Below are 26,133 nucleotides of genomic sequence, written 5' to 3' on the forward strand. Positions count from 1 at the left end.
ACAGAGAGGAAGAAGACGCCGTGGGAGCAATCAGACCAGATATGTATACTTGAATGCTAATCCCCATCTCAGGGTCCCTTTAAAGCAATTTGTTTTGTTGTGTGCTAATGAATCTAAAGGTGGACATATACTATTAGATTAGTGATACATAGATCAGGTAAAATAACAATATTTTACAGTTATTGATCTTTTGCCTGTTCTACTCTGCACCATTAAGCTTTGTACACACGCTAGATTAAACTCAGGTGAGGCAGTCGATAATGACTGTGAAAACCAAGAATTCAGTGTGTGTACAGCAGCCTGTCCCCTGTTGTTCTTCCCATTTCAAACCTGCACACACACTCGATGAATGTTGCCTGGCAGGGGTCAGAATCCAATCCCTCGGGCAACATTGCAGGGCTGACACCGTAATGACAGGCTAGCGACAGTGGCATAGCAATAGGGGGTGCAGAGGTTGTGACCACATCAGGGCCCTTGGGCCAGAGGGGCCCGCCCTCAAGCACAATATTAGCTCTCTATTGGTCCTGTGCTGGTAATAATCACTTCATTAAATAGTAGTAATCATTAACAAGCTGTTCCCCATCCCCTTGTTGCACCTCTGACACTTGGTTTTGGTGCGCCATATCAATTAAGTATGGAGTGCTTGGGGGGCCTCATGTAAAACTTGCAGCGGGGCCCATAGCTTCTTATCTATGCCACTGGCTAGCGATGTGTTCTTTTGCAATGCAGGGAGGAGGAGGGCCGATGGGACTGAAGTCATGCGAGTCACGAGTGGGGAGAACAATGCTCTTACCTGTCGCTCGGCCGAAGCTATCCGCAGTCATTACAGTTTTATCTAGCGCAGGGCTCTAACTATGTCCGCTGCATGATGTCACTCTCACACACTCTGTCCCCAGCATAGGAACAGAACAAATTGCTAGCCTGCAGGCTAGCAGTAAGTCTGTACAGACTTGACCGTGCAATGTCATCTAAGGTATCGGGTGATGACAAGCCTCATACGTGTGTACTAGTACTACTTAAAGGACAACTGTAATGAGAGGTATGTGGAGGCTGCCATATTTAATTCCTTTGAAACAATACCAGTTGCCTGGAAGCCCTGCTCATTTATTTGGCTGCAGTAGTGTCTACATAAATAACATATGTAGGTAGAAAAAAAAACAAAGTCTTGTAAAAGTAATACTTTTTAATGGTTAACTGATAAAGTTAAAGTTAGCCATTAACACTGTACAGAAACATTTTAGGACATACATAAATAACAGAAAGAAGCATGCAGCTAATCTTGTCAAATCTGACATTAATGTCAGAAACACCTGATCTGTTGCATGCTCAGGGTCTATGGCTATAAGTATGAAATGCAGATGATCAACAGGATAGCCAGGCAACTGGTATTAATATGGCAGCCTCCAAATCTCTCTCACTTCAGGTGTCCTTTAAGAATTATCAACACAGGTACAGAAAAGCAGACGCAGAAGTGGTGCAGCTGAGCTGCACAGAGCAATCACTCTGTTTCATTCATCAGTCAGGGCTGAATGCTCTGGGAAATTCTCCACTTTCTGCTACATACAGTATCACGTGATGTCACCGCCACCATATTACTGCACCCAGACGCATGCAAGCATGCTATACTCTCTAGTGTTATTCCCGTCTCTGCTGGTTCCCGTCACATGACCGGTCACATGAATCGGTCTGTCAGAAGATACGCCAATATGGCGACTCATCTGTCCTGCGGCCGGGTGAACCTGAACGTTCTGCGGGAGGCGATGCGGATTGAACTGCGGGAGTTCCTGGATAAATGTGCTGGCAGTAAGGTGAGGCTGGAGGGCCATAAATAGCATCGCACAGGTCCTGCTGCACTGACCCCAATTATGTTTATGAAAACAGCTCTGTGATTTTGGCAGTGGCAGACATTTTTTTTGTGATCATGGTTTTTTTATTTTTTGCTTTTTATTTTTATTTATTTGCGTTTACAAATTAGAACAGTGTAACCAGGGTACATGGTTATGTCTTGGATACCGCCTTCTTGCTGCTAGGCACAATGGATACCAGCTATATGTAGATATTCCGTGGGACACCTCCTTTACTTTATATATTACAAATCTCTTCTGCTGAGATCAAGAGCCACAGCTTACACTGCAGACTTACAGAGCTGCAGTAGAGATGTGGTGTAGAGTAAGCAATGCCTGACCTGGACCTTTGCACATAGGTAGTCCGAGTTGGAAGGCTGGGACACATGGGTGGTCAAACCCGCGATCTGGCTCTGCATCCATTAATGTGATCACTCTGGGATTGCTCTCAACATTTTGCAAGCTAGGGTTTTGTTTTTTTTATTGCAATGCTGCAGGTGGACCCACCCCCATAGGATTCCAATGTTGCGGCACTTTGGCGATCGGCAAGTGCTGCGAGTGGGTCCCAGCCCTTACTGACCTCAGAATGAAATAAGTTATCAGGTAAATACTGGGATAGTCAAATTCAGGAGCCAAGCAACCTGGTGTTTTTTATTTTTTTTATTTTTTTTTTATTTGTTTTTTGTTCAAAAGATAGGTGCATCAGAATGTTTGGTGTTCACTGGAAATGTCAGTAGAATTAGCTTATGAATTAAAATTGGGTACTATTCCGTTAGCCGGGCGCAACCACTAGGTGGCGTTATTTACTATTCCCCCTCCAGAGCGCCATGGATAGTAGGGAAAGATGTAACCCTGGTGGAGTTGTATCGCCACCTAGTGTATGCGCCCGGCTAATGGAAAAGAACCTCAAATTGTTATGAGCTACTTGCTAGAGAAGTCTGGCATGCCTTCACTTATCCTGAGGTTAATGGGAACCTGAAGCGAGTAAATATTTAAAATTATTAACACATGACTTAGCTGCAAATGAATATTACATGCTTACCTTACTGTCAGTTCCTCTCAAGAGGCTCACCATTTTCTGCTTACAGTGATCCCTTCCAGTTCTGACAATATTTTTTTTCAGAACTGAAATATACCAGTTGCTGTCAGTTATATATCAGCAGCTTTCAGTTACAACTGAATGTGCAAGGTAATGTCCATGTTTCCCTATGGCTCAAGTGGGTGATATTACAGCTTAACAGTGTGCTGACCAGGAAGCTGTTATGGGGTAATGGCCATTTTTAAAATGGAGGACAGAGAATTCCATTGATCACAGTGGACAAATGGGATGCAGGGAGAGTAGAAAGACATTGAGTAGTAGACTACACAGGAGGTAAGTATGACCTGTGTGTGCATATTTTGACTTTTTATTTTCAGTTCAGGCTCTCTTTAAGCTTTACCTGTGTTTTATTGAGACTAACCTGAGTGGTGGACTCCATCTTTGATCATATAGCTTTATTGAGGGCAGTGAAAGTCATCTCACTACTGGCTGCAATTTACCAAATAGATCTAATTACGATCTGCTGGAGAAAGTATTGGCAGTCATCTCCAGCTAACTTTTGTCAAGAAACCGAGGAACAGAAACAACCTAGAGTTATGTTAATATGGCATCCAAAGAGGATTCCCCCAATTCGGAAGATAGCCAACAAGGTACTGGGGAAGAGCAGAAGGCTAGTATGAGTAGAGCAAGAGCTAATTATGCTGATGTATTAAAGCCAGGAGGGCTTTCAAATGCTGAGATGATCAGAAATATCAAAAGTGCAGTCTGATGCGGCAAAAAAACAATATATAGTTGGAACATGGAATGCAAGATTTATTAACCAGTGATCGTTCTTGAACTTGAGTCTCACGTCCTAATTTGTTCTAAAGATTCCAGGTCAAGAGTCATGACCTGCACTTAATGATGCATGGTCTAGAATAAAACTATAGACAAAAGCTTAATGGTGTACTGGTTAAGGGCACCGCCTTTGACATGGGAGACCAGGGTTCGCATCCTGGCTAGGGTCAGAACCTATTCAGTAAGGAGTTCAAGGCAAGACTCCTTAACACTGCAGGGTGGCCTCTTGAGCGCGTCCCAGTGGCTGCAGCTCTTGAGCGCTTTGAGTCCAACAGGAGAAAAGCGCTATACAAATTATGTGGTTGTTATTGTGAAGCCTGTAGTCCAACAATATTTGAACTTAACAATATTCCATATGAACTCACAGTAGAGGTGAAAGATGGGTTCAGACGATTAGATCTGGTAGACAGAATACCTTAAGAACTATGGACAGAAGTACGCAATATTGTCCCAGGTGGCTGCAACAAATAAAGCAAGAAGTTTTAAATCAGGATGATACCATTTATTGGCTAACTACAAATGAATAAGAATAAACAAGCTTTCGGCCTTGCAGCCTTCGTCAGGTTTACATCCTGTTAGTTTGCAAGCTGGTGGTACAGACAGCTTATATACATGCAACATCAAAAGGGAAAACAGATATTTTTTTCAAGCATAAATACGTCATTAAGATGCCTTAATACAAACAGACCATCTAAATGGGGTAAGATAAGGATCCTTGTTTACTCCATTGCTCACAGACCTGGTATTTAGGATTGACCCAGAGGTATGGTAAATTCTTAGTTCACAAGTTCAGCTAGAGTGGCTGAGACAGTTCATATATCATCAATCTCATACCAATATAGAAAGTTGTTGTCCTTATTCAAACCCTTCTGCACAGCATTGAACCAATTTATAAATTTTGTTTCTGCTATTAATCGGTCATTTGACGTTTTGAAGCCGCCCTTCAGGGCGGTGACACAAAGATCATCCATGCTGTGTCCGTTGGACCGAAAGTGTGTAGCAACTGGGAGTCCAGATTTGGTATCATTAATAGTGTGCCTGTGTCCATTCATATGTTTGCGCAGTGTTTGTCCAGTTTCTCCTACGTACATAGCATTGGGGCATTTAGCACACATGATCAGATATACCAGATTGGTGGACCCACAGGAAAATTTACCTTGTACTCTGTACTCCTGTTGTGAACCTGGTATCGTTACCCTGTCAGTGGAGTAAATGTGTCTGCAGGTCCCACATATTTTTTGTCGGCAGGGTGATGTTCCGTTTTGTTGAGGCCTATTCAAAGAGCTCCTGACAATCATCTGTTTTAGATTGTGTGGTTGCCAATATGACAAGAGTGGAGGTTTAGCGAATATCGTTCTCAGTCTGTGATCCTTGTGTAAAATGGGATGAAGTTCCTTAGCAATCCTCCTTAAGATTTCCAGGTGTGGGTTGTAGGTGACAACCAAAGGGACACGTTCCTCTTTCTGGTTTTGCTTATATTTCAGGAGTTCAGTCCTGGGGATGTTGCTGGCTTTCCTGATTTGGGCCTCAGCCATGGGAGGACTGTAACCTTGTTTAATGAAAGTGTTCTTAAGGTGATCCAGGTGCTTGTCTCTGTCCATCCTGTCAGAACAAATCCGGTTGTACCTTATAGCTTGGCTGTAAATTATAGAGTTCTTAATGTGCTTGGGATGAAAACTGTCATATCTTAGGTATGTGAGACGGTCTGTAGGTTTGCGATACACAGAGGTTTGTATGTTGTTACCCCTGATGTATATGGTGGTGTCCAGAAAGTTAATCTCTGTGTGAGAGTAGGTAAGTTTCAATTTGATTGTAGGATGGAAGGCATTGAAGTTCCTGTGGAACTGGAGAAGATCATCCTCCCTTGCGGACCAGATGATTAAAATATCATCAATGAAGCGGAAGTAGGCCAAGGGTTTTATGCCACATGCATTGAGGTATTCCTCTTCGATTTTGGCCATGAATAGATTTGCATACTGTGGAGCGAATCGCGAACCCATTGCCACGCCCATCTGCTGTAAATAGAGGTCCTGTCCAAAAGTGAAATAATTATGAGTGAGAATGAATTTGATCAGTCCAGCAATAGGCTTTACAGGTATGCCCTGACCCTGAAGATATTTACGGCAGGCCGCAATACCATCATCATGGGGAATGTTCGTGTACAGGGACTCCACGTCCATGGTGGCCAGTATGGTTCCCTCAGGTACTGGGCCGATGGCTGTCAGTTTGTTCAGGAGGTGGGTGGTATCCTGTAAGTAGCTGGGTTTTTTACAGACAAGAGGTTTCAAGATGTTTTCCAGCCACCCTGAGATGTTCTCTGTAAGAGTTCCGCTCCCTGAGATTATGGGCCTGCCTGGGTTTCCCTCTTTGTGGATCTTGGGAAGCATGTAAAAGCAGGCTGTTCTAGGCTCTTCAGGGATAAGGGTCCTTACATGTAGTCTGATGTTTGCAGGCAATCTGTTAATAATCCTATTAAGTGCCATCCTGTAGCCTTTTGTGGGGTCCCCCTGTAATTTGGCATAGTGAGTGGTGTTGGATAATTGTCTTTGTGCCTCCTGGATGTAGTCACTGGTGTTCATTATGACTATGGCACCACCTTTATCCGCTGGTTTAATAATAATGTCCTTATTCTCCCTAAGGGATCTGATGGCCTGTTGCTCCTGTGGTGTTACGTTCTGGGCCAGTGTCTTTCTTTTACTCAGGATCCTGTCAGAGATTCTGCGTCTGAATTTGTTGATGTATTTATCCAGGGCCGGGTTTTTCCCTTCTTTGGGGGTCTATCTTTTTTTCTTTTTTTTCTTTTTAGATCTGGTGCGTTTTGGTCCATTATCCATTGTATCACAGGCTTCCTTATCATGGTAGTGTTCCTTGAGTCGCAGCTTTCTGAAAAATTCCTCCATATTTCCACAGAGTGCAATCCTGTCTATGGGTCTCGCAGGGCAGAATGACAGGCCTTTGGAGAGTACTGACATTTCATCTTCAGTAGCCCGATAAGAGGAAAGATTCATTACTTTTACTGATGGCTAACACGGTACAATACACTACTGCAACAAACAAGACTTCAAAACAAAGAAGATTCTAAGGTGGCCATACGGGCATAGATTTCCAGAGCAATTCCTCTCTGATCTGATCAAGCAGTGCATTTCGATTTGAAAGCTACGGGCACGTCCAAACGTGTTTACAATTTATGCAGCTCGTTGCATCATATAGAACTGGCAGATTCAATCAGAGTGATCAAATTTGCTGTTAAAAATCGATGCGTGTATGGCCTGCTTAACTTTTGATCAATAAACTGTACAAAATCGGTCAAAAGTTTAAGAAAAGGGTGTCGGTAAACAGTTGGCAGATTTGATCGAAGTGATTGAATTTGTCAGAAAAAACTTCTGCTAGGGCTCTTTCACACTGTGGGTGATACTGCGATTACCAATTGCTGGTGATCAACAAAACGCTATTTAAGTTGCTGCCTTTGGGCGAAAGAAACAAAAAGGGTGCTGGAAAATTGGGTGCCACTATAGACTAGTGTGAATTATTGCTATAGCGGCACTCAGAGGGTAACTTGGGCACTGGCAAAAGACTGAGCCCAAATTACTAGAAAAAAACAAATGCAATTCAATGCATCTTACCCCTGAGTCCATGACACCTGGAGTGGGAATAGTAATTTACGCTGCCCGGAAATTTGTAATAGCAGGGCGAGAGGTTTTTTCCGCTTCACCCGTGCCCTAATTTCTCTCTCTAATTTTCTTTTTGCATGTATGTCCCTTTGCGATCGTGAAAAATTGCAGCAAAATTACAGATTTTTCTCTGAAGCTGCCCTTAGGAAGCCTGCTGTTTATTTCAAATATTAAGTGTGTCTGTTTTGCTTTTAGGCTAGGTTTTCATTTCTGTGAATCCCGGGCCGATTACCCGCCCACCAATTCAGGTGGATTTTAGCAGCCTATAGAAGTCTATGTAAGCCATCCAAATTCGTGGCCGAGGAAAAATCTGAGGCCATGCAGCATTAACATGTGATTGATTGCTATAGATTTTCGCGACTGGTACATTTTTGCTTAACTGATATTGGTTTTATTGCACATTATTTTTCCTGTTAGGAAGGTATACCACACTTGTCTCCAGCACTGACATATTTTTTTTGTATTTTTGCCTAGGCTATTGTATGGGATGAATATCTGACAGGACCTTTTGGATTAATTGCGCAGTATTCCCTTCTGAAGGTATGGTTTCCTATTACTTAGAATCAGTCAGTAAACCTTTATATTACCAACATCAAATAAGCATTACAGATTTGCCAAGGCATAGTAATTCCCCATAAAGGAGTTAGAAACAGAGACAATAAATATACCTCCATACAGGGCCGGAGCTACCATAGGAAAAAATGGGCAATTGCCCCAGGGCCTGTAGGGGCCCCCAAGGTGTCCCTCCCCATCTTAACTGTTGCTACCCAGGGACTCTGCAGAGTCTAAGTTGGGAGGTGATTGGGGGAGGTTCAGCAGCCAGCTCTTGGGCCCAGGAGGAAAATTTGGCTGCAACAAAGGGCCTCTAATGACACTTTATGGTCAGGGGGTGTCTGTTGGGGGGGCCCCAGGCTAATTTTGTCCTAGGGCCCAATTGTTACTTGAACCGGCCCTGCCTCCATATACAATAGTGACCTGAGAAAAATCACAAAGACCTACAAGCGGAAAATATTGCAAACCTCTACTAAATAAAATGAAAGGCATGTTAAAGCAAGTCCCATAGCATCAGTTAAAGTGGACCTTAACTCTTGCACAGGACAGAAGGAAAACACATAGAAATGCACCCTGTATGTATTTAGAGAGTTTGACTGGCCAGTCGCTCAAAAATGAAACTTTTTGCCACGGCAGTGGACCGGAGGATCGTATGGAGAGTGCGCGGGCGCAGGGGGCTGGTAGAACCCCCAAGTAAAGGACCCCCCCCCACACACACATTTGGGTTTAGGCTAACTTTAAGGCCCTTTTACACTTAAAGGACCCCTGAAATGAACAGGTACATTTTAAAATAAACATATCCCCCGAAAGTGTATGCCAAATACAGGCCATTCCTGCAATTTTTGTTGCTCTCCTGTGCTCATTTCATTCTTAATTTTTCATCTTTATCCTGTCTAAAATCCAAGGTGGCCAACATCTGCTTCTGGGTCAGTGTCACTGGGGAAAGTTCTCCATCAAATGTATGCAGTGGCACATATATACATATTAGGAAAAAAACCTGCAGACATATACACACAGGCACAATTAATTTTACTTATTCTTGTAAAACCAAAGACAAGCACATCTGCTGCATTTCATCTGTGTACAGTCCCTGTATGTTCCTGGTTCAGATGGGGAGAGATGAGTCTAACTCAAGCCCAGACACTAATTATCTAGGTAGATAAATAAACATCTTTTCCTGCTGTTCTGTGCAAAGCTAGAAAGAACACAGGCAGAGAGGGGGGCGGGCTTGAGCAGACTGCTGTTAAGGTCCGTACACACGCTGGACTGGAGGCAACGACGGGTCCGTCGTTGCCTCCCGCTGGGTGGGCGTTCCAACGACAGTCCGGCGTGTGTACGCACTGTCGGCGGACTGATACGGCTGTTTCTGAGCGATCCGCCGGGCGTGTGTACGGACCTTTACCGCTATAGAGCTTCCTGATAAAGCAGCTGAATGAGAGCTCAGTCGGTGCTTTTTACAGGAGCGATTACAAGCTCACAGGGCAGATCAGAATAAAACAGACAGCAAAGTAAGTGTCTGTTCTCATGTCCCTATTAGTATATAGTATTAAAGCAGATTGCGTCGTTTTTCCATAGCAGTGCATTGTGAAAAAGATTTCAGTTAAAATGCATAAAGTGGGAACTGTGCCATAGGAAAACATGGGCATTATTTAGAAAATCTGTTTTCTTTTAGTTATTACTGAGAGCAAAGTGTAAGAGGGCCCTCAGGAGGGGCATTTCTTGTGAAACAGAGACCCAGGGATCAAGGAGACTCAACCATTTCAGATGCCAAAACAATAGCCTCAGAACTTGCTGACCGTAGGACAAGTCCACCAACAGTGAGTCTGGTCTGCGGACATGACACACCTTCAGTCTAAAACAAGCTTCAGATGATATTAATCCCCTATTGAATAGCAGGGATGGTGTTCTATACCAGTCATAGGGCTGGTGCACACCAAAACCCGCTAGCAGATCCGCAAAATGCTAGCAGATTTTTAAACGCTTTTTTTTATTTTTCTATGGCGGTTTGCTAGCGTTTTGCGGATTGCTGCTGCAGTTTTCAGTATAGTAGATTTCATATATTGTTACAGTAAAGCTGTTACTGAACAGCTTCTGTAACAAAAACGCCTGCAAAACCGCTCTGAAGTGCCGTTTTTCAGAGCGGTTTGCGTTTTTCCTATACTTAACATTGAGGCAGAAACGCACCCGCAATCCAAAAAATGCCTCACCCAGGCATTTTTCGTTTCTGCAAAACGCCCCCCGCTCTGGTGTGCACCACCCCATTGAGATACATTGACCAAGCAGATCCGCAGCCGCAAGCGGATCTGAAAACGCCCAAAAAGCCGCTCGGTGTGCACCAGCCCATAGAGAATTTTATATCCTCTGTCAGAATCAGTAATCTTGGTCCTTGTACAATGACTTTGTGTGTGCCAATATCCAGGACAAATTAAATGAGAGAATAAAAACCAAGAATAAAGCAGGACAGAGACTAATAGGATTTAGCAGTATGTGTTCTTGTTCATATTATTTTTTTTTTATTTTTATTTTTTTTTTTTTTCTTGAGTTACATAACAGTTCAATTATGTTTTCTTCCAGGAACATGAAGTTGAAAAAATGTTTACACTTAAGGCTGGTCCTTTGCCATCATCTGAAGTTAAAAACATCATATTTTTTGTCAGGCCAAAACTTGAATTAATGGATATAATAGCTGAGAATATTCGAAGGTATGTATGCTTGTTCACTGGATTATGTTTTGCTGTTGTAATTGTTAGTATTTGGAAGGCTAGATGTCAAATGAAAGTGCCAGCTGCTGGCTCGAATTTACTGGGCATAGGCCCACTCCACATCTCAAACAGTCCGTTGCAGTGCGATTCTGCAATCACACTGCAATGATACCACCAAAAGGTTGGACCGCACATTACCACTGGAGTGCGACCATACAGTGAAGCATACTTTCCCATCAAATTAAACCTCAGCACTGGGTGAGATGCACACAATGCACAGTTGCTCTTGGGTCATCACTACGGGACCCACTGCACCATGATCATTGTGAGGGCCCCAAATGACTATCACTTCTTCTGCGACGGGATGCAGTGGTGTTATGCAACGGGATGAACCGCGGTAAGTGTGAAAGGGCCCTTTATAGTCTGACCTAAAATATTCCCCACTTGATTAAAATACTTGATTGAAATAAAACGTTAATTATAGGCAGTGTTTTTTTTTTTTTTTTTTATCTGCCACTAATTAGTTTCAGAATGAATGCTGGGGTGTAGTGATTTAACTTGATGCAATGCCATGCAGTCTAGTGAGACAGAACAATGTCTTACAGTTTGACAGAAGTTCCACAAAACTTTTAAGGGCTTGCAGCAGTTTTGGTTAGTGAGCACTGTTCATTATTGTGATCCTGCGTTGAGGCTTGTGTTGCCTGCTATGACGGAGAAAGAGTGCACAAACAGGTGAAACCAACACATGTATGACGCATTCTGGAAGGAGCTTTTTAATGTGAAGTATAATCTATGCTTTTTCCCATATATAGAGAAGATAAGGGGCGAAATCGAGACTTCCACATCTTGTTTGTGCCCCGTCGAAGCTTACTTTGTGAACAGCGGCTGAAGGATCTCGGGGTTCTAGGATCCTTCTACCACCGGGAGGAATACCGCCTAAACTTGATTCCTTTTGATGGAGACCTGTTGTCTATGGAATCTGAGCATGCTTTCAAGGTAATCCGATACTTTGTTGAATGGCTATATAGTGAGCAGTAAAAATGAAGAAAATAGTTTCTTTGTGAAGAGCAAATACTGGGCCATTATTTGCCTTTAGATAAAGCACATTATCAAACTATATTCTTTAATACAGTTTAACGGACTTGATTAAAGGATGTGGAGTGGAGAGAATAATAAAAACAGTCAAGAGGCAGAGAATATGAGAGATGGGGGAGTGGCTGAAAAATGGAGGGATGTTGTAGATGGCATGAGAGAGAACGCATGGAGAGGTGATGAGAGCAGCACCGAGTGGGCATGGTGAAAGACGATGGCTTTAGAAATGTTGTTGGTGGGCCAGGGGTGGTGAGAGACGCGTGTGAGAGGAAAATTGGTGGTTTAAAAGATGCAGCCAAAGCAGTATCAGACCGGGAGAGCAATAATGGAAGGCTAGTAGGCAATGAGAGAGGTAGTGGCATACAAAGACACTGGCAAAGAGAAAATCGATAGAAAGAAAAGGTTAGCAGTGGGTGGGTAGAAAGTGGTCATCAAGAGTGGATGTTGGTGGTTGGACATCACCAGCAAATGCAGTGGGCAGCAAGAAAGAGGAGACTGTATGGAAGACTGTTACGGTGGACAACGAAAGAGGTTGCAGTGGTGGACAGTGAGAGCATTGCATTTGAGCAGCTGAAACCTTTCACGCTCTTCCTCTTCCTGCCATAATAATGTTCATCTTCCCACCTACAGCAAAGATTGCAGCACTGTCCTGTGGTTCTGAAAGCCCCCCTCCCCCCCCCCCCCCCGTTTTTCACCACCACACTCCCCAGCAATACCCCACACACATCCTCAATATTGCCTACCCCTTACAACACTGCACCTCATCCCCTATACTACTGGCTCCTGTTCCCACATGACTTTTTTCTCCCTTCAGCTGCACCCCCACTGTTTATCTCCTTGCAGTAGGTTACACTTTACTCTCAGTATTGCCCAGTGTACTTCCTCCCGTTCAGAGTTTTATCCTGTGTCGTTTTTGTTTGTTTTCTGTCCCCCACCCCACCTTTCTGTGCAATAAAAGCATTTTTACTTTTTCAACAGGAATGTTATTTGGAAAATGATCAGACCACGTTATATCATGCTGCTAAAGGTCTTACCACTTTGCAAGCCTTATATGGAACGATTCCTCAAATCTGTGGGAAAGGGGAGTGTGCCAGGGTAAGTGTTCAGCAATTTTTCTCAGTATTGCACTATATGTGATAAAAAACAAACAAAAAAAAAAACAAAAACATATTTACGGTTACTAGCTCAGGGTACACTGGCCATTAACACATTAGCTCCTCAGGGCTCATGCATTGCAATATGTGGTTCTAATGGGTTGGAATTTTAATATTCAACTGCCCATACAATCAACATTCTAGGCCAGAAGCGCCTGTGGCTGTGCACAACTGCAACTACAGGGCATTTACTAATTCCAAAGTGCACTAGCCCAGCAAAAGGAAGTGTTCATGACCGAAAGAAGCCCGCCCAGTTCAAATGTACTTCTTCATGGCCCTGGTGAACTTCCGGGAGGCCGTGAACAAAAAATGAAGGTAGAATGGGAGGGTCCCTGAAGACAAAGTGCGCCAAGCGGTTTAGCTATAAAGAGAACCAGAGGCATTATAATGTAAAAAAAAATTAAATACTTGCATTAGGAGTGGGAAGCCTTGCTCGCCGGGACCCTCCTTAGTATCGGGACCATGCTCCTCTTCTGGCACAAGCGTGGACGTTCCTGGGCAGTAGCACTGAGCCAGTCATGCATGAGCGGCTCTGGCTTACTGCACAGGTACTCTTGCAGTATGCCCACACTCAAGCCTAAAGAGGCGCACGGCCACGATGTGACCTTCAGGGGGCAATGGTGGGACAGAGGACGGCGTTTGAAGCTTCTATACGCAGTGTTCCCCAACCCTGTCCTCAAGGCCCACCAACCGTGCATGTTTTGTGGAAATCCACAGAGGTAGTTAATCAGCTTTGCTGAGACACTAATTACCTCACCTGTGAATGTTTGTGGTTTCCTGCAAAACATGCACTGTTGGTGGGCCTTGAGGACAGGGTTGGGGAACTCTGCTTTATAGGATCCAGAAGCTACTCTATCTCTTCTTTGGTATGCATTTCCTTTTTTAACTATGTGACGCCTTGGGTACACTTTAAGTGCTTTTATTCTAGTATATTTTTACAGTTTAGATTTGCTTTAAAGGAGTTATCCGGGCTTTCAAAAGAAAATAAAGGCTACTTACCGGGAGCTTCCTCCAGCCCCAAGCTCCCAGGACCTCCCTCGCCGCACCTTTGCGCACAGCCGTTCGCCGGAGCTCCGTCCCAGTCCCCGGCGATGACGTCAGAGCGACCTAGAGGTCGCTCTCTACTGCGTGAGCGGCGCTGTCAATCACCGCCACGTGGGCCGGAGCGGACTGCACAGGCGCAGTAGTTCTGCGCCTGCGCAGTCCGCTCCGGCCCACGTGGCGGTGATTGACAGCGATGCTCACGCAGGCGCAGTAGAGAGCGACCTCCAGGTCGCTCTGACGTCATCGCCGGGGACTGGGACGGAGCTCTGGCGAACGGCTGCGCGCAGAGGTGCGGCGAGGGAGGTCCTGGGAGCTTGGGGCTGTAGGAAGCTCCCGGTAAGTAGCCTTTATTTTCTTTTGAAAGCCCGGATAACTCCTTTAACCACTTCCCAACCGCCGTATTGACAAATGGCGGCCGGGAAGTGCACCCCGCAAGGACCGCCGTATAGACAAATGGCGGCGGTCCTTGTAGGGGCATGGGCGGAGCGATCGCGTCATCAGTGACGCGATCCTCCGCCTGGCGCCGCTCACCCTCCAACATCCCGCCGGCCATACGGAAGCGCCGGCGGGATGTTAACCCGACGATCGCCGCATACAAAGTGTACAATACACTTTGTAATGTTTACAAAGTGTATTATACAGGCTGCCTCCTGCCCTGGTAGTCCCAGTGTCCGAGGGACCACCAGGGCAGGCTGCAGCCACCCTAGTCTGCACCAAGCACACTGATTTCCCCCCCCCCCCCCCCTGCCCCAGATCGCCCACAGCACCCATCAGACCCCCCCCCCCCTGCCCACCCCCCAGACCCCTGTTTGCACCCAATCACCCCCCTAATCACCCATCAATCACTCCCTGTCACTATCTGTCAACGCTATTTTTTTTTTTTATTCCCTCCCCCCCCCTGCCCCCTGCTCCCTCCTGATCACCCCCCCCCATGTACTGTATGCATCTATCCCCACTGATCACCTGTCAATCACCCATCAATCACCCCCTGTCGCTGCCACCCATCAATCAGCCCCTAACCTGCCCCTTGCGGGCAATCTAATCACCCACCCACACCAATAGATCGCCCGCAGATCCGACATCAGATCACCACCCAAGCGCAGCATTTACATCTATTCTCTCCTCTAAACACCCACTAATTACCCATCAATCACCCCCTATCACCACCTGTCACTGTTACCCATCAGATCAGACCCTAATCTGCCCCTTGCGGGCACCCAATCACCCGCCTACACGCTCAGATTGCCTTCAGACCCCCCCATTATCAATTCGCCAGGGCATTATTTACATCTGTCCTTCCCTGTAATAACCCACTGATCACCTGTCAATCACCTGTCAATCACCCATCAATCACCCGCTGTCACTGCCACCCATCAATCAGCCCCTAACCTGCCCCTTGCGTGCAATCTGATCACCCACACCAATAGATCGCCCGCAGATCCGACGTCCGATCACCTCCCAAGTGCAGTGTTTACATCTGTTCTCTACCCTAAACACCCACTAATTTCCCATCAATCACCCCCTGTCACTGCTACCTATCAGATTAGACCCCTATCTGCCCCTAGGGCACTCAATCACCCGCCCACACCCTCAGAATGCCCTCAGACCCCAGCCCTGATCACCTCGCCAGTGCATTGCTTGCATCTATTCCCCCCTCTAATCACACCTTGAGACACCCATCAATCACCTCCTGTCACCCCCTAGCACACCTACCCATCAGATCAGGCCCTAATTTGCCCCGTGTGGGCTCCTGATCACTCGGCCAAACCCTCAGATCCCCCTCAGACCCCCTTCCGATCACCTACCCAGTGCATTGATTGCATCTATTTTCCCCTCTAACCACCCCCTGAGACACCTATCAATCACCTCCTGCCCCCCCCCCCCTAGCACTCCTATCCATCAGATCAGGCCCAATACAACCTGTCCTCTAAAAGGCCACCCTGCATATGACCGGTTCCACAAAATTCGCCCCCTCAGACCACCTGTCATCAATTTGCAGATGCTTATACCCCTGAACAGTCATTTTGAGACATTTGGTTTCCAGACTACTCACGGTTGTGGGCCCGTAAAATGCCAGGGCAGTATAGGAACCCCACAAGTGACCCCATTTTAGAAAAAGACACCCCAAGGTATTCCGTTAGGTGTATGACGAGTTCATAGATTTTTTTTTTTTTTTTTTTTTTGATTTTTTTTTTGTCAAATGTTAGCGGAAATTGATTTTTATTGGTTTTTTTTCACAAAGTGTCATTTTTCACTAACTTGTGACAAAAAATAATCTTCTATGAGCTCGCCATACACCTAACGGAATACCTTGGGGTGTCTTCTTTCTAAAATGGGGTCACTTGTGGGGTTCCTATACTGCCCTGGCATTTTAGGGGCCCTAAAACCGCGAGGAGTGGTCTAGAAAACGCCTCAAAATGACCTGTGAATAGGACGTTGGGCCCCTTAGCGCACCTAGGCTGCAAAAAAGTGCCACACGTGGTACCGCCGTACTCAGGAAAAGTAGTATAATGTGTTTTGGGGTGTATTTTTACACATACCCATGCTGGGTGGGAGAAATTTCTATGTAAATGGACAATTGTGTGTAAAAAAAAAAAAAAAAAACCTCAAACAATTGTCATTTACAGAGATATTTCTCCCACTTAGCATGGGTATGTGTAAAAATACACCCCAAAACGCATTATACTACTTCTCCTGAGTACGGCGGTACCACATGTGGCACTTTTTTACACCCTAAGTACGCTAAGGGGCCCAAAGTCCAATGAGTACCTTTAGGATTTCACAGGTCATTTTGCGACATTTGGTTTCAAGACTACTCCTCACGGTTTAGGGCCCCTAAAATGCCAGGGCAGTATAGGAACCCCACAAATGACCCCATTCTAGAAAGAAGACACCCAAAGGTATTCCGTACGGAGTATGGTGAGTTCATAGAAGATTTTTTGTCACAAGTTAGCGGAAAATGACACTTTGTGAAAAAAAACAATTAAAATCAATTTCCGCTAACTTGTGACAAAAAATAAAAACTTCTATGAGCTCGCCATACACCTAACGGAATACCTTGGGGTGTCTTCTTTCTAAAATGGAGTCATTAGTGGGGTTCCTATACTGCCCTGGCATTTTAGGGGCCCTAAACCGTGAGGAGTAGTCTTGAAACAAAAAAGACCTGTGAAATCCTAAAGGTACTCATTGGACTTTGGGCCCCTTAGTGCAGTTAGGGTGCAAAAAAGTGCCACACATGTGGTATCGCCGTACTCGGGAGAAGTAGTACAATGTGTTTTTTGAGGTGTATTTTTACACATACCCATGCTGGGTGGGAGAAATACCTCTGTAAATGACAATCTTTTGATTTTTTTTACACACAATTGTCCATTTACAGAGTTATTTCTCCCACCCAGCATGGGTATGTGTAAAAATACACCCCAAAACACATTGTACTACTTCTCCCGAGTACGGCGATACCACATGTGTGGCACTTTTTTGCACCCTAACTGTGCTAAGGGGCCCAAAGTCCAATGAGTACCTTTAGGATTTCACAGGTCATTTTGAGAAATTTTGTTTCAAGACTACTCCTCACGGTTTAGGACCCCTAAAATGCCAGGACAGTATAGGAACCCCACAAATGACTCCATTTTAGAAAGAAGACACCCCAAGGTATTCTGTTAGTAGTACGGTGAGTTCATAGAAGATTTTATTTTTTGTCACAAGTTAGCGGAAATTGATTTTTATTGTTTTTTTTTCACAAAGTGTCATTTTCCGCTAACTTGTGACAAAAAATAAAATCTTCTATGAACTCACCGTACTACTAACTGAATACCTTGGGGTGTCTTCTTTCTAAAATGGGGTCATTTGTGGGGTTCCTATACTGTCCTGGCATTTTAGGGGCCCTAAACCGTGAGGAGTAGTCTTGAAACAAAAAAGACCTGTGAAATCCTAAAGGTACTCATTGGACTTTGGGCCCCTTAGTGCAGTTAGGGTGCAAAAAAGTGCCACACATGTGGTATCGCCGTACTCAGGAGAAGTAGTATAATGTGTTTTGGGGTGTATTTGTACACATACCCATGCTGAGTGGGAGAAAGATCTCTGTAAATGGACAATTGTGTGTGTAAAAAAAAAAAAAAAAAAAAAAAAAAAAAAAAAAAAAATTAAAAAATTGTCATTTACAGAGATATTTCTCCCACCCAGCATCAGTATGTGTAAAAATACACCCCAAAACACATTATACTACTTCTCCTGAGTACGGCAATACCACATGTGTGGCACTTTTTTGCAGCCTAACTGCGCTAAGGGGCCCAAAGTCCAATGAGCACCTTTAGGCTTTACAGGGGTGCTTACAAATTGGCACCCCCCAAAATGCGAGGACAGTAAACGCACCCCACAAATGACCCCATTTTGGAAAGTAGACACTTCAAGGTATTCAGAGAGGGGCATGGTGAGTCCGTGGCAGATTTCATTTTTTTTTGTCGCAAGTTAGAAGAAATGGAAACTTTTTTTTTTTTTTTTTTTTTTTTTTTTTTTTTGTCACAAAGTGTCATTTTCCGCTTACTTGTGACAAAAATTAATATCTTCTATGAACTCACTATGCCTCTCAGTGAATACTTTGGGATGTCTTCTTTCCAAAATGGGGTCATTTGGGGGGTATTTATACTATCCTGGAATTCTAGCCCCTCATGAAACATGACATGGGGTCAGAAAAGTCATAGATGCTTGAAAATGGAAAAATTCACTTTTTGCACCATAGTTTGTAAACGCTATAACTTTTTTACCCAAACCAATAAATATACACTGAATGTTTTTTTTTTTTTATCCAAAACATGTTTGTCCACATTTTTCGCGCTGCATGTATACAGAAATTTTACTTTATTTGAAAAATGTCAGCACAGAAAGTTAAAAAAATCATTTTTTTTGCCAAAATTCATGTCTTTTTTGGTGAATATAATAAAAAGTAAAAATCGCAGGAGCAATCAAATAGCACCAAAAGAAAGCTTTATTAGTGACAAGAAAAGGAGCCAAAATTCATTTAGGTGGTAGGTTGTATGAGCGAGCAATAAACCGTGAAAGCTGCAGTGGTCTGAATGGAAAAAAAGTGGCCGGTCCTTAAGGGGTAGAAAGCCCTAGGTCCTCAAGTAGTTAAAGAGAACCCGAAATGGCCGGGAACAGTCAGACAGCTGTGGCTGCCTATGCTCCTCCTGAAGATTGTGACCGCCGTCCTCTTCATGTCTTCATGCACAAGCGCTGCATCCGTGTGAGTAAGGCCATGCCTGCGCAGTAGCACAGAACCTACAGCAGCTTAGTGTGCAAGCACATAACGGCCGCACTTGTGCATGAAGAGGAGCGCAATTTAATCAGCAATCCGACAAGCTCTTGTTAGACTTTTTAGGGGGACCACAAGCGGCAATGGTGGGGTCCAGGAGGACATGGGAAGTCTGTGCTGGATCCAGAGGCTTTCCTCCTCCTTGCGCAAGATTCGACACCCCCACCCCTATCTGCCTTGGGTACACTTTAATGATGAGATAAGGAGAAAGTTGTTTGTCATCTGGACTGATTTTTTTTTATTTTGTGTGAGTCATGCATGCTTGGTTCACACTTACTGTATGTGCTGTCCTGTGGAGGAAGAGATCTGGGGGCTTGCTCCAGCAGCAGCAACAACAAGGTCATTGGACAGAGATTCCACATGGCTATCAACTACTTTGTGAAGTTGTGGGACAGAAGAGGGGGAATCCTTGTAGACAACACATTATTGGCAAACGGGAATATAATATAACAGATGAATTTCCGGGGAACTTAATTGGAAAACAAATAGCTGGATCTTTGCACAATGTGATCTGGTAAAAATTGTTTGCACAAATGTTCGAAGATATTTTTTTTCTTTTGTTTCGTTTTTTGTGTGTGTACAGTCTCATAACATACTTGTCCCTTTAAAAAAATATGGGGTAGCTCTCGAGAGAGGAGAGGGTGGGTACCTAAGAGAAGCTTGCAACATGTAGTGCACTCTGTAGAACTGATCTCTCTTTTGCATTTAGTTTTCAGCTCCTGTGTATGTGTGCTGGGGAGGGCATAAGCTTACTCTGTCTTTTTAAATGAGCTGGGGGGCCTTTCATGCAGCCATATGACAGGTGCTGCTTGGTTTAGAATCTTTCTCTCCCAAAATACATGTGCACATTGATATGTGATACGCACATGCAATTTTGATTTGCCAATTACTGACCAATTTTACCACCTCCATGTAGTATGAGGGCCAACAGATTTTAACCACTTTACCCCCGCGCGTACGTATTTCTCCGCCCCTTTTTCCATCCTTTAACAACCAGGGACGAAGAAACACGTACTTTCCGCGTTCCCGACGCTGCCCGCGCTCCCGCTCGTAAACACGCCGCCCGCCGCTAGTAAACACGCCGCCGCCCGCTCGCCCAGAGATCAATGAACGGGAAAATCCATTCCCGTTCGTTGATCTAAGCCCCGCAATGATCAGCTGCTCTCCTATGGGCAGCGCGATCATTGTGAGAAAAAAACTCACGTGTCCAGCCTCCTTCTACTTCCTCCAAGCTTCCGGAAGGAAGCTTGGAGGTCGCATTAAAACAAAAAGTTACTGTGGCCATCTTGTGGCCAAATAGTAAACTACACCCTACACATTTTTCACATACAAATAAATGACTTTTACACAAAATTAACTCATTACCTCCCACACTCCCTATTTTTTTTTTTTTTTTTGTAATTAAAAAAAAATTAAAAAATTTACAATTAAAAAAAATACATAAATAGTTACCTTAGGGACTGAACTTTTTAAATATTTATGTCAAGAGGGTATAACACTGTTACTTTATAAACTATGGGCTTGTAATTAGGGATGGACGCAAAACTGAAAAAAATGCACCTTTATTTCCAAATAAAATATTGGCGCCAAACATTGTGATAGGGACATATTTTAAATGGTTTTATAACCGGGACAAAAGGGCAAATACGTTTCATGGGTTTTAATTACAGTAGCATGCATTATTTAAAAACTATAATGGCCGAAAACTGAAAAATAATTATTTTTTTCCTATTTTCCCATTAAAACACATTTAGAAAAAAATAATTCTTAGCATAATGTCCCACCTAAAGAAAGCCTAATTGGTGGGGGAAAAAACAAGATATAGTTCATTTCATTGCGATAAGTAATGATAAAGTTATAGATGAATGAATGGAAGGAGCACTGAAAGGTGAAAATTGCTCTGGTGCTCAGGGGGTAAAACCCCTCAGTGGTGAAGTGGTTAAATTCTATAAACAGATTGAGCAAGTAAGTGCTCATATTGGATAGAAGTGGTAAAATTGGGCAATCAAAATTGGATTTATGTACCAGCCTTAAAGAGACACTGAAGTCTCTTAAAAATCCTTTTTATTACAAAATTGTGTTTAACATTGTCCTACCTAAACTGCCGCATCCCTGCGGCTGTAATCTCACTAAATTCCCCCCTCCCTCTCCCCCGCAAAATCCACGACTTTCTTGGTCGTGGATTTTGCTGCTAGAGGAGGCAGAGCTTTCAGGCGCAGCTCTGCCTCCATGCCCGTCTATCAGCAGCAGATCTCCGCCTCTCCCCCGCCCCTCTCAGTGAAGGAAGACTGAGAGGGGCGGGGGAGAGGCGGCGATCCGGGCTGATAGACCCGCTGAGAGGCAGAGCTGCGGCTCATAGCTCTGCTTCTCACGGAAGCGCTGCCCGGATTGACCCCCGGGGAGTTTGGGGGGATTTAGTAAGATTACAGCGGTGGGGATGTAGTGGTTTAGGTAGGGTAATAATGTTAAACACGATTTTGTAATAAAAAGTGGGTTTTTAAGAGACTTCAGAGTCTCTTTAAGGCTTCAAACCCACTAGCAGTGTATTTTTTTGTTTGTTTTTTTGCCAGTGTTTTCAAAACCCTTTTCCATTAACTTGAATGAGAATCGCGGTAAAATTTTTGCGCTGGTTTTGCTGCAATTTTACAGCAATTCTCATTCAAGTGAATGGACGAGCATTTTCAAAATGTTGGCAATACAATGCTGCTAGTGGGTTTGAGCCTTAAGACCTTAATCAGAGTGCTCTAATGGCCAAAAGTGGGACTGACATTGGGCTCTATTGACGAAACTTCTCATAAATGACTTATTTATCGCCTAATTTAATAAAAATAAATTTTCGGCACATTTTCAAGAAAAATAATCACTCAAAGTTGTTCCTGATTAACTTAATTTCAATATTACTTTTCTTAACTTAATGATATTATATTTTTTGCTCGTTGGGAGCCTAAATGTAACCTAGATAAGGTGAAAACAGAGGAAGACTGGTGAAACGGCTTTGTGAATCATGCCTATTGTATTTTAGACCTAAGGACCAAGATGGTCTGAATTGCAGCATGTGAACACGTTATTGGTTAGATAATTACTAAGATTTTTGTTTTATCTGTGATTAGTTCAGGACAGGGTAAGCGGTTATGGATAATCCAAACCAACAGGGTTTTTAAAACCGTGGACTTAGATTATCTCGATCTGGCTTTTCCATTCAGACAGATCCGCTGCACATGCCAACGGTCTCTAACTGTGCTATGTCACGTCTAATGCTAGGTACACATAATGCTGTTAATCGGACAATTATTTCTGCCATGTCCAATCTGCTCCCGTTCAATAACTGGATCGATTTTCTGAAGTTCTCATGGGAAAATCGATCCATTTATTAATCAGGAGCAGTCTAGACATGTACACACCAGAGCTGTGGAGTCTAAGCAATTTTTAGTACCTTGAGTGAGTCTGTAGGTTCATTAACCTGAGGAGGCAGAGTAGGATAATTTTTGTACCGACTCTACAGCCCTGGTACACATGATGCAATTTTCTGTCACATTACCCCTTAATTGAATGTAAAATTGAATCTTGTGTTCCGAGCACAGGACCTCTACCTGGCTGTCACCTAAACGAGAGAGGGAGACAAACTGTGCAGCTGCTGTTTACAGCTCTAACAAAGGTTGATTTAAAAAAAAAATTTAGTTTGAAGTAATTATTTCGTTGCAGCATGTTGCTAACATGATGATTAGGATGAAACGAGAGTTGGGAGGAAGCCACAACCAGATAACGCCAGTGTTTGACACCCTCTTGTTACTGGATCGCAATGTGGACTTGCTGACACCTCTGGCAACTCAGCTCACCTATGAGGGGCTTATTGATGAGGTTTACGGCATTCAGAATAGTAAGTGATCTCACTACCCTGAGGACAGATGCAGATAATGTTTTCACGGTTTCACCCATGTTTTATGTTTGCTTTTGTAAAATATTTCTGTTCATAATTTAAAGGTAACCTGCAGAGAAAACATGACTGCCCTCTTTATTACCTTTAAAAAAAATCAAAACCCCAAAACAACCTAAACTTGCCAGTTTGTCCTCTGGCTCGGAGCCCATGACCCAGAAAAAGTACACAAATAGACTATAGACATATTGGACTTCACAATGATTTTATTGGCTCCTTAACTTGTGATCTTTGTGGGCCGATTACAGGTCAGAATGTGTGTGTGTTTTTTTTTTTTTTTTTTTTTTTTTTTTTAAGAAAACAAAAAAAAAAAAAAAACAGACCCAAGAAAGGTAAAGATGTATGGATACTGGAGGGTCTGCATTTCTAGAGTCAGATGCCTTTTTAATCATTTTATATTGCTTAGTTAGCTTCAGCATTACGATCCAAGCTTATTTGCCGCATCCCCACAGCAGAACAAGGCATTTATCCCCCTGAAATCCTGGGGCAAAATTCTGCAATCGCACAAATTTGCTTCCTGGTAGAAGCAGAGCTGCGTGCAGTAGCTCTGCCTCTCATCCAGTCAATCTCCACCCCTCCCTCCCCCTCTGTCTTCTTTTACTGAGAGGGGCGTGGAGAGACGGAGATTGACTGGATAAGCGGCAAAGCTACTGTGCACAGCTCTGCCTCTACCGGGCAGCAAAATCTGTGACTTAAAAAATCGTGGAATTTTGCTCACGGAGCCACTTTGTCAAAATAATCTTGAATATCTTCAGAGTGATCCACATGTTACAGTTAACAGAATGATTTTCTTTTTCTATGTTTTTGAGACTTGTGGTTTTTGTTCTTCCCTGAAGAGAGTTGGTGTATGGTGTGGTGTGGTTTTTGTTTTAGTTTTTTGCAATTAAGTATGTGCTTTACAACAGGTCATGTGAAACTTCCTCCTGAGAAGTTTGCTCCTAAGAAGCAAGGTGAAGGTGGGAAGGATTTACCTACCGAGGCCAAGAAGCTACTGCTTAACTCTGCAGAAGAGCTGTATGCTGAGATCAGAGACAAAAACTTCAATGCTGTGGGTACCGTGCTCAGTAAAAAGGCCAAGATTATCTCTGCTGCTTTTGAGGTAAGCTTTCCTGACTTGTTCATTACTAAAATGCAAGGGTGCTCTTTCCATGACATTCACATTGGGATGGCTGTTTGACATTGGGCCCGTTGCAGCTCAGTCGAGCATTGTAGGACATATCCTTGGCTGAAATTAGAAATTGTCTGCGATTAGATGGCAAGGGCTTGCAACCTTTGCCGGGGTCATATTGGACAAAAGTATGTGTTGTTGAAATAATAGTGAATAGTTGTGTGCCTGTACAGTACCTACAAGGGGAAATCCTTTTTAACAGAGAGAAGAACTTGAATTTGTTGAAGCAAACTGGAAGTGATTAAACTTGCATCAGATTGGCTACTTGCCTTAGATAAGGTAATGCTCACGGTCCAGCTCATTGTAGCAGCGCCACCCTCAGTTTAGCTGTTCGGGACGCTGCAGGCAATCTCCAGAAATACTTGCATCCCCAAGTATTTCAGAGGATGAATACATCTGTACGGAGACGGCCAGGCCTGGATTTGCCTATAGGTACAGATGTCCTGACACCCTAGACAACGCGCTCCATGAACCTACAAAACCCCCACCAAACTGCACCACAAGTGTGCTGGCTGTCCCAGCTGTCACTTATCCCTTACTTCAGGTACCTTCATTATTAAGTAGCTAGTGGTGCCCCCAACTGAAAGGAGATCTCGACAGTTGAATGCCAAGTGCTGGGTGAGCAACATCTCATTAACTCTTTGCTTTGAACTCTGCATGGGGAAGGAGGTAAGCACTAGGGGAGGAGTGAGGTGCATTTTTCTATCAGGTGCCTGTAGGCACATGCCTACAGTGCCTTATGTTAAATCCGGCCCTGGAGACGGCGCTGAAATGACAACCCACCAGAAGGATCGGGAAGGCTTTGTGCTATCCAGAGACTTCCCTCTACTTGGGGTAAGATACTTGGGTAAGTATCAAACCGGAAGAGAATTTCCTCAGTTTTATTTCAAAAAGGAGGAAATTGTGTTTGCATTTTCACTGCATGTGTGAGCTTGTGACAGTCAACTTTTCCAAACCCTCCCTATTGTGTGATATAACTCAGATGAGGGTTTATCCGTGTTGCAAACTAAAGGCTAACCATATGAAAAATGATTATGGAGGGCAGGTTTGCAAGAGTTCTTACATTCTTTATGATCTGCAGCTTGGAAGAAATATATAGTAAGCATGAGTTTGTGCAACATCCTCACATCTTACTAAAGCATATTTATATTCATTTTTTTTTTTTATCAACCAAATGTGTTTATTGAAGGATTGGTACAGAATAAGGTACAGTATACAGAAAGGAGTAAGTTATAATCATTATATGCAGACAACCAAAGAGTAATGTACAGAGAATACAAAAAATTACATGCTGAATACAACGTTTTTACAGAACGAGTATATAGTCATACGACCAAACCAGATTATAATCCCGGGACACAAGAACTCAGAATCAAATGTTGGGCTAGGGACGGAGACTACACCGATTTAATGAGATATCCATTTATCCCAAACCTGATTAAATTTATTTGGGCATTTTCTATGGGCATAAATAAGTTTTTTTAAAAGGAAGATTTTTCCGCACTCTATTCTTCCAGACCTCAAGGGTAGGGGAAATCGGGGACAACCATCTGAAGGTAATGCATTTTTTGCAACAAATAGGGATTCCATAAGCAGGACTTTATCAAATTTGGGGGTATCTTCATGCAGGAGATTAAGGATACAGGTTTTGATATCTGGGTCTACTGGAGATCCCATCACATCGTGCAGAAAATCAGTGACTTGTTTCCAGAAGTCTGCTATGGGGGGGCATTGCCAGATAAGATGGAGAAATGACGGGTTGTGGGCATAACATTTGGGACATGA

At 43.7% G+C, this 26,133-nt stretch overlaps 1 protein-coding gene across 1 annotated transcript in view; it reads left to right on the top strand.

Moving 5' to 3' along the window:
• Nucleotides 1-1,663: 1,663 nt before the first annotated feature.
• Nucleotides 1,664-26,133, top strand: part of VPS33A (VPS33A core subunit of CORVET and HOPS complexes) — a 43,970-nt gene continuing 19,500 nt past the window's right edge. The window contains exons 1-7 of the mRNA XM_068244761.1: nucleotides 1,664-1,808; nucleotides 7,866-7,931; nucleotides 10,518-10,645; nucleotides 11,458-11,641; nucleotides 12,716-12,832; nucleotides 22,949-23,123; nucleotides 24,086-24,279. Of these exons, the coding sequence (XP_068100862.1) occupies nucleotides 1,665-1,808; nucleotides 7,866-7,931; nucleotides 10,518-10,645; nucleotides 11,458-11,641; nucleotides 12,716-12,832; nucleotides 22,949-23,123; nucleotides 24,086-24,279 (1,008 nt within the window). The 5' untranslated portion in view covers nucleotide 1,664. The remainder of the gene's footprint in view (nucleotides 1,809-7,865; nucleotides 7,932-10,517; nucleotides 10,646-11,457; nucleotides 11,642-12,715; nucleotides 12,833-22,948; nucleotides 23,124-24,085; nucleotides 24,280-26,133) is intronic.

Source organism: Hyperolius riggenbachi, chromosome 1 (genome assembly GCF_040937935.1).
Source record: "Hyperolius riggenbachi isolate aHypRig1 chromosome 1, aHypRig1.pri, whole genome shotgun sequence".
Taxonomy (NCBI): Eukaryota; Metazoa; Chordata; class Amphibia; order Anura; family Hyperoliidae; genus Hyperolius; species Hyperolius riggenbachi.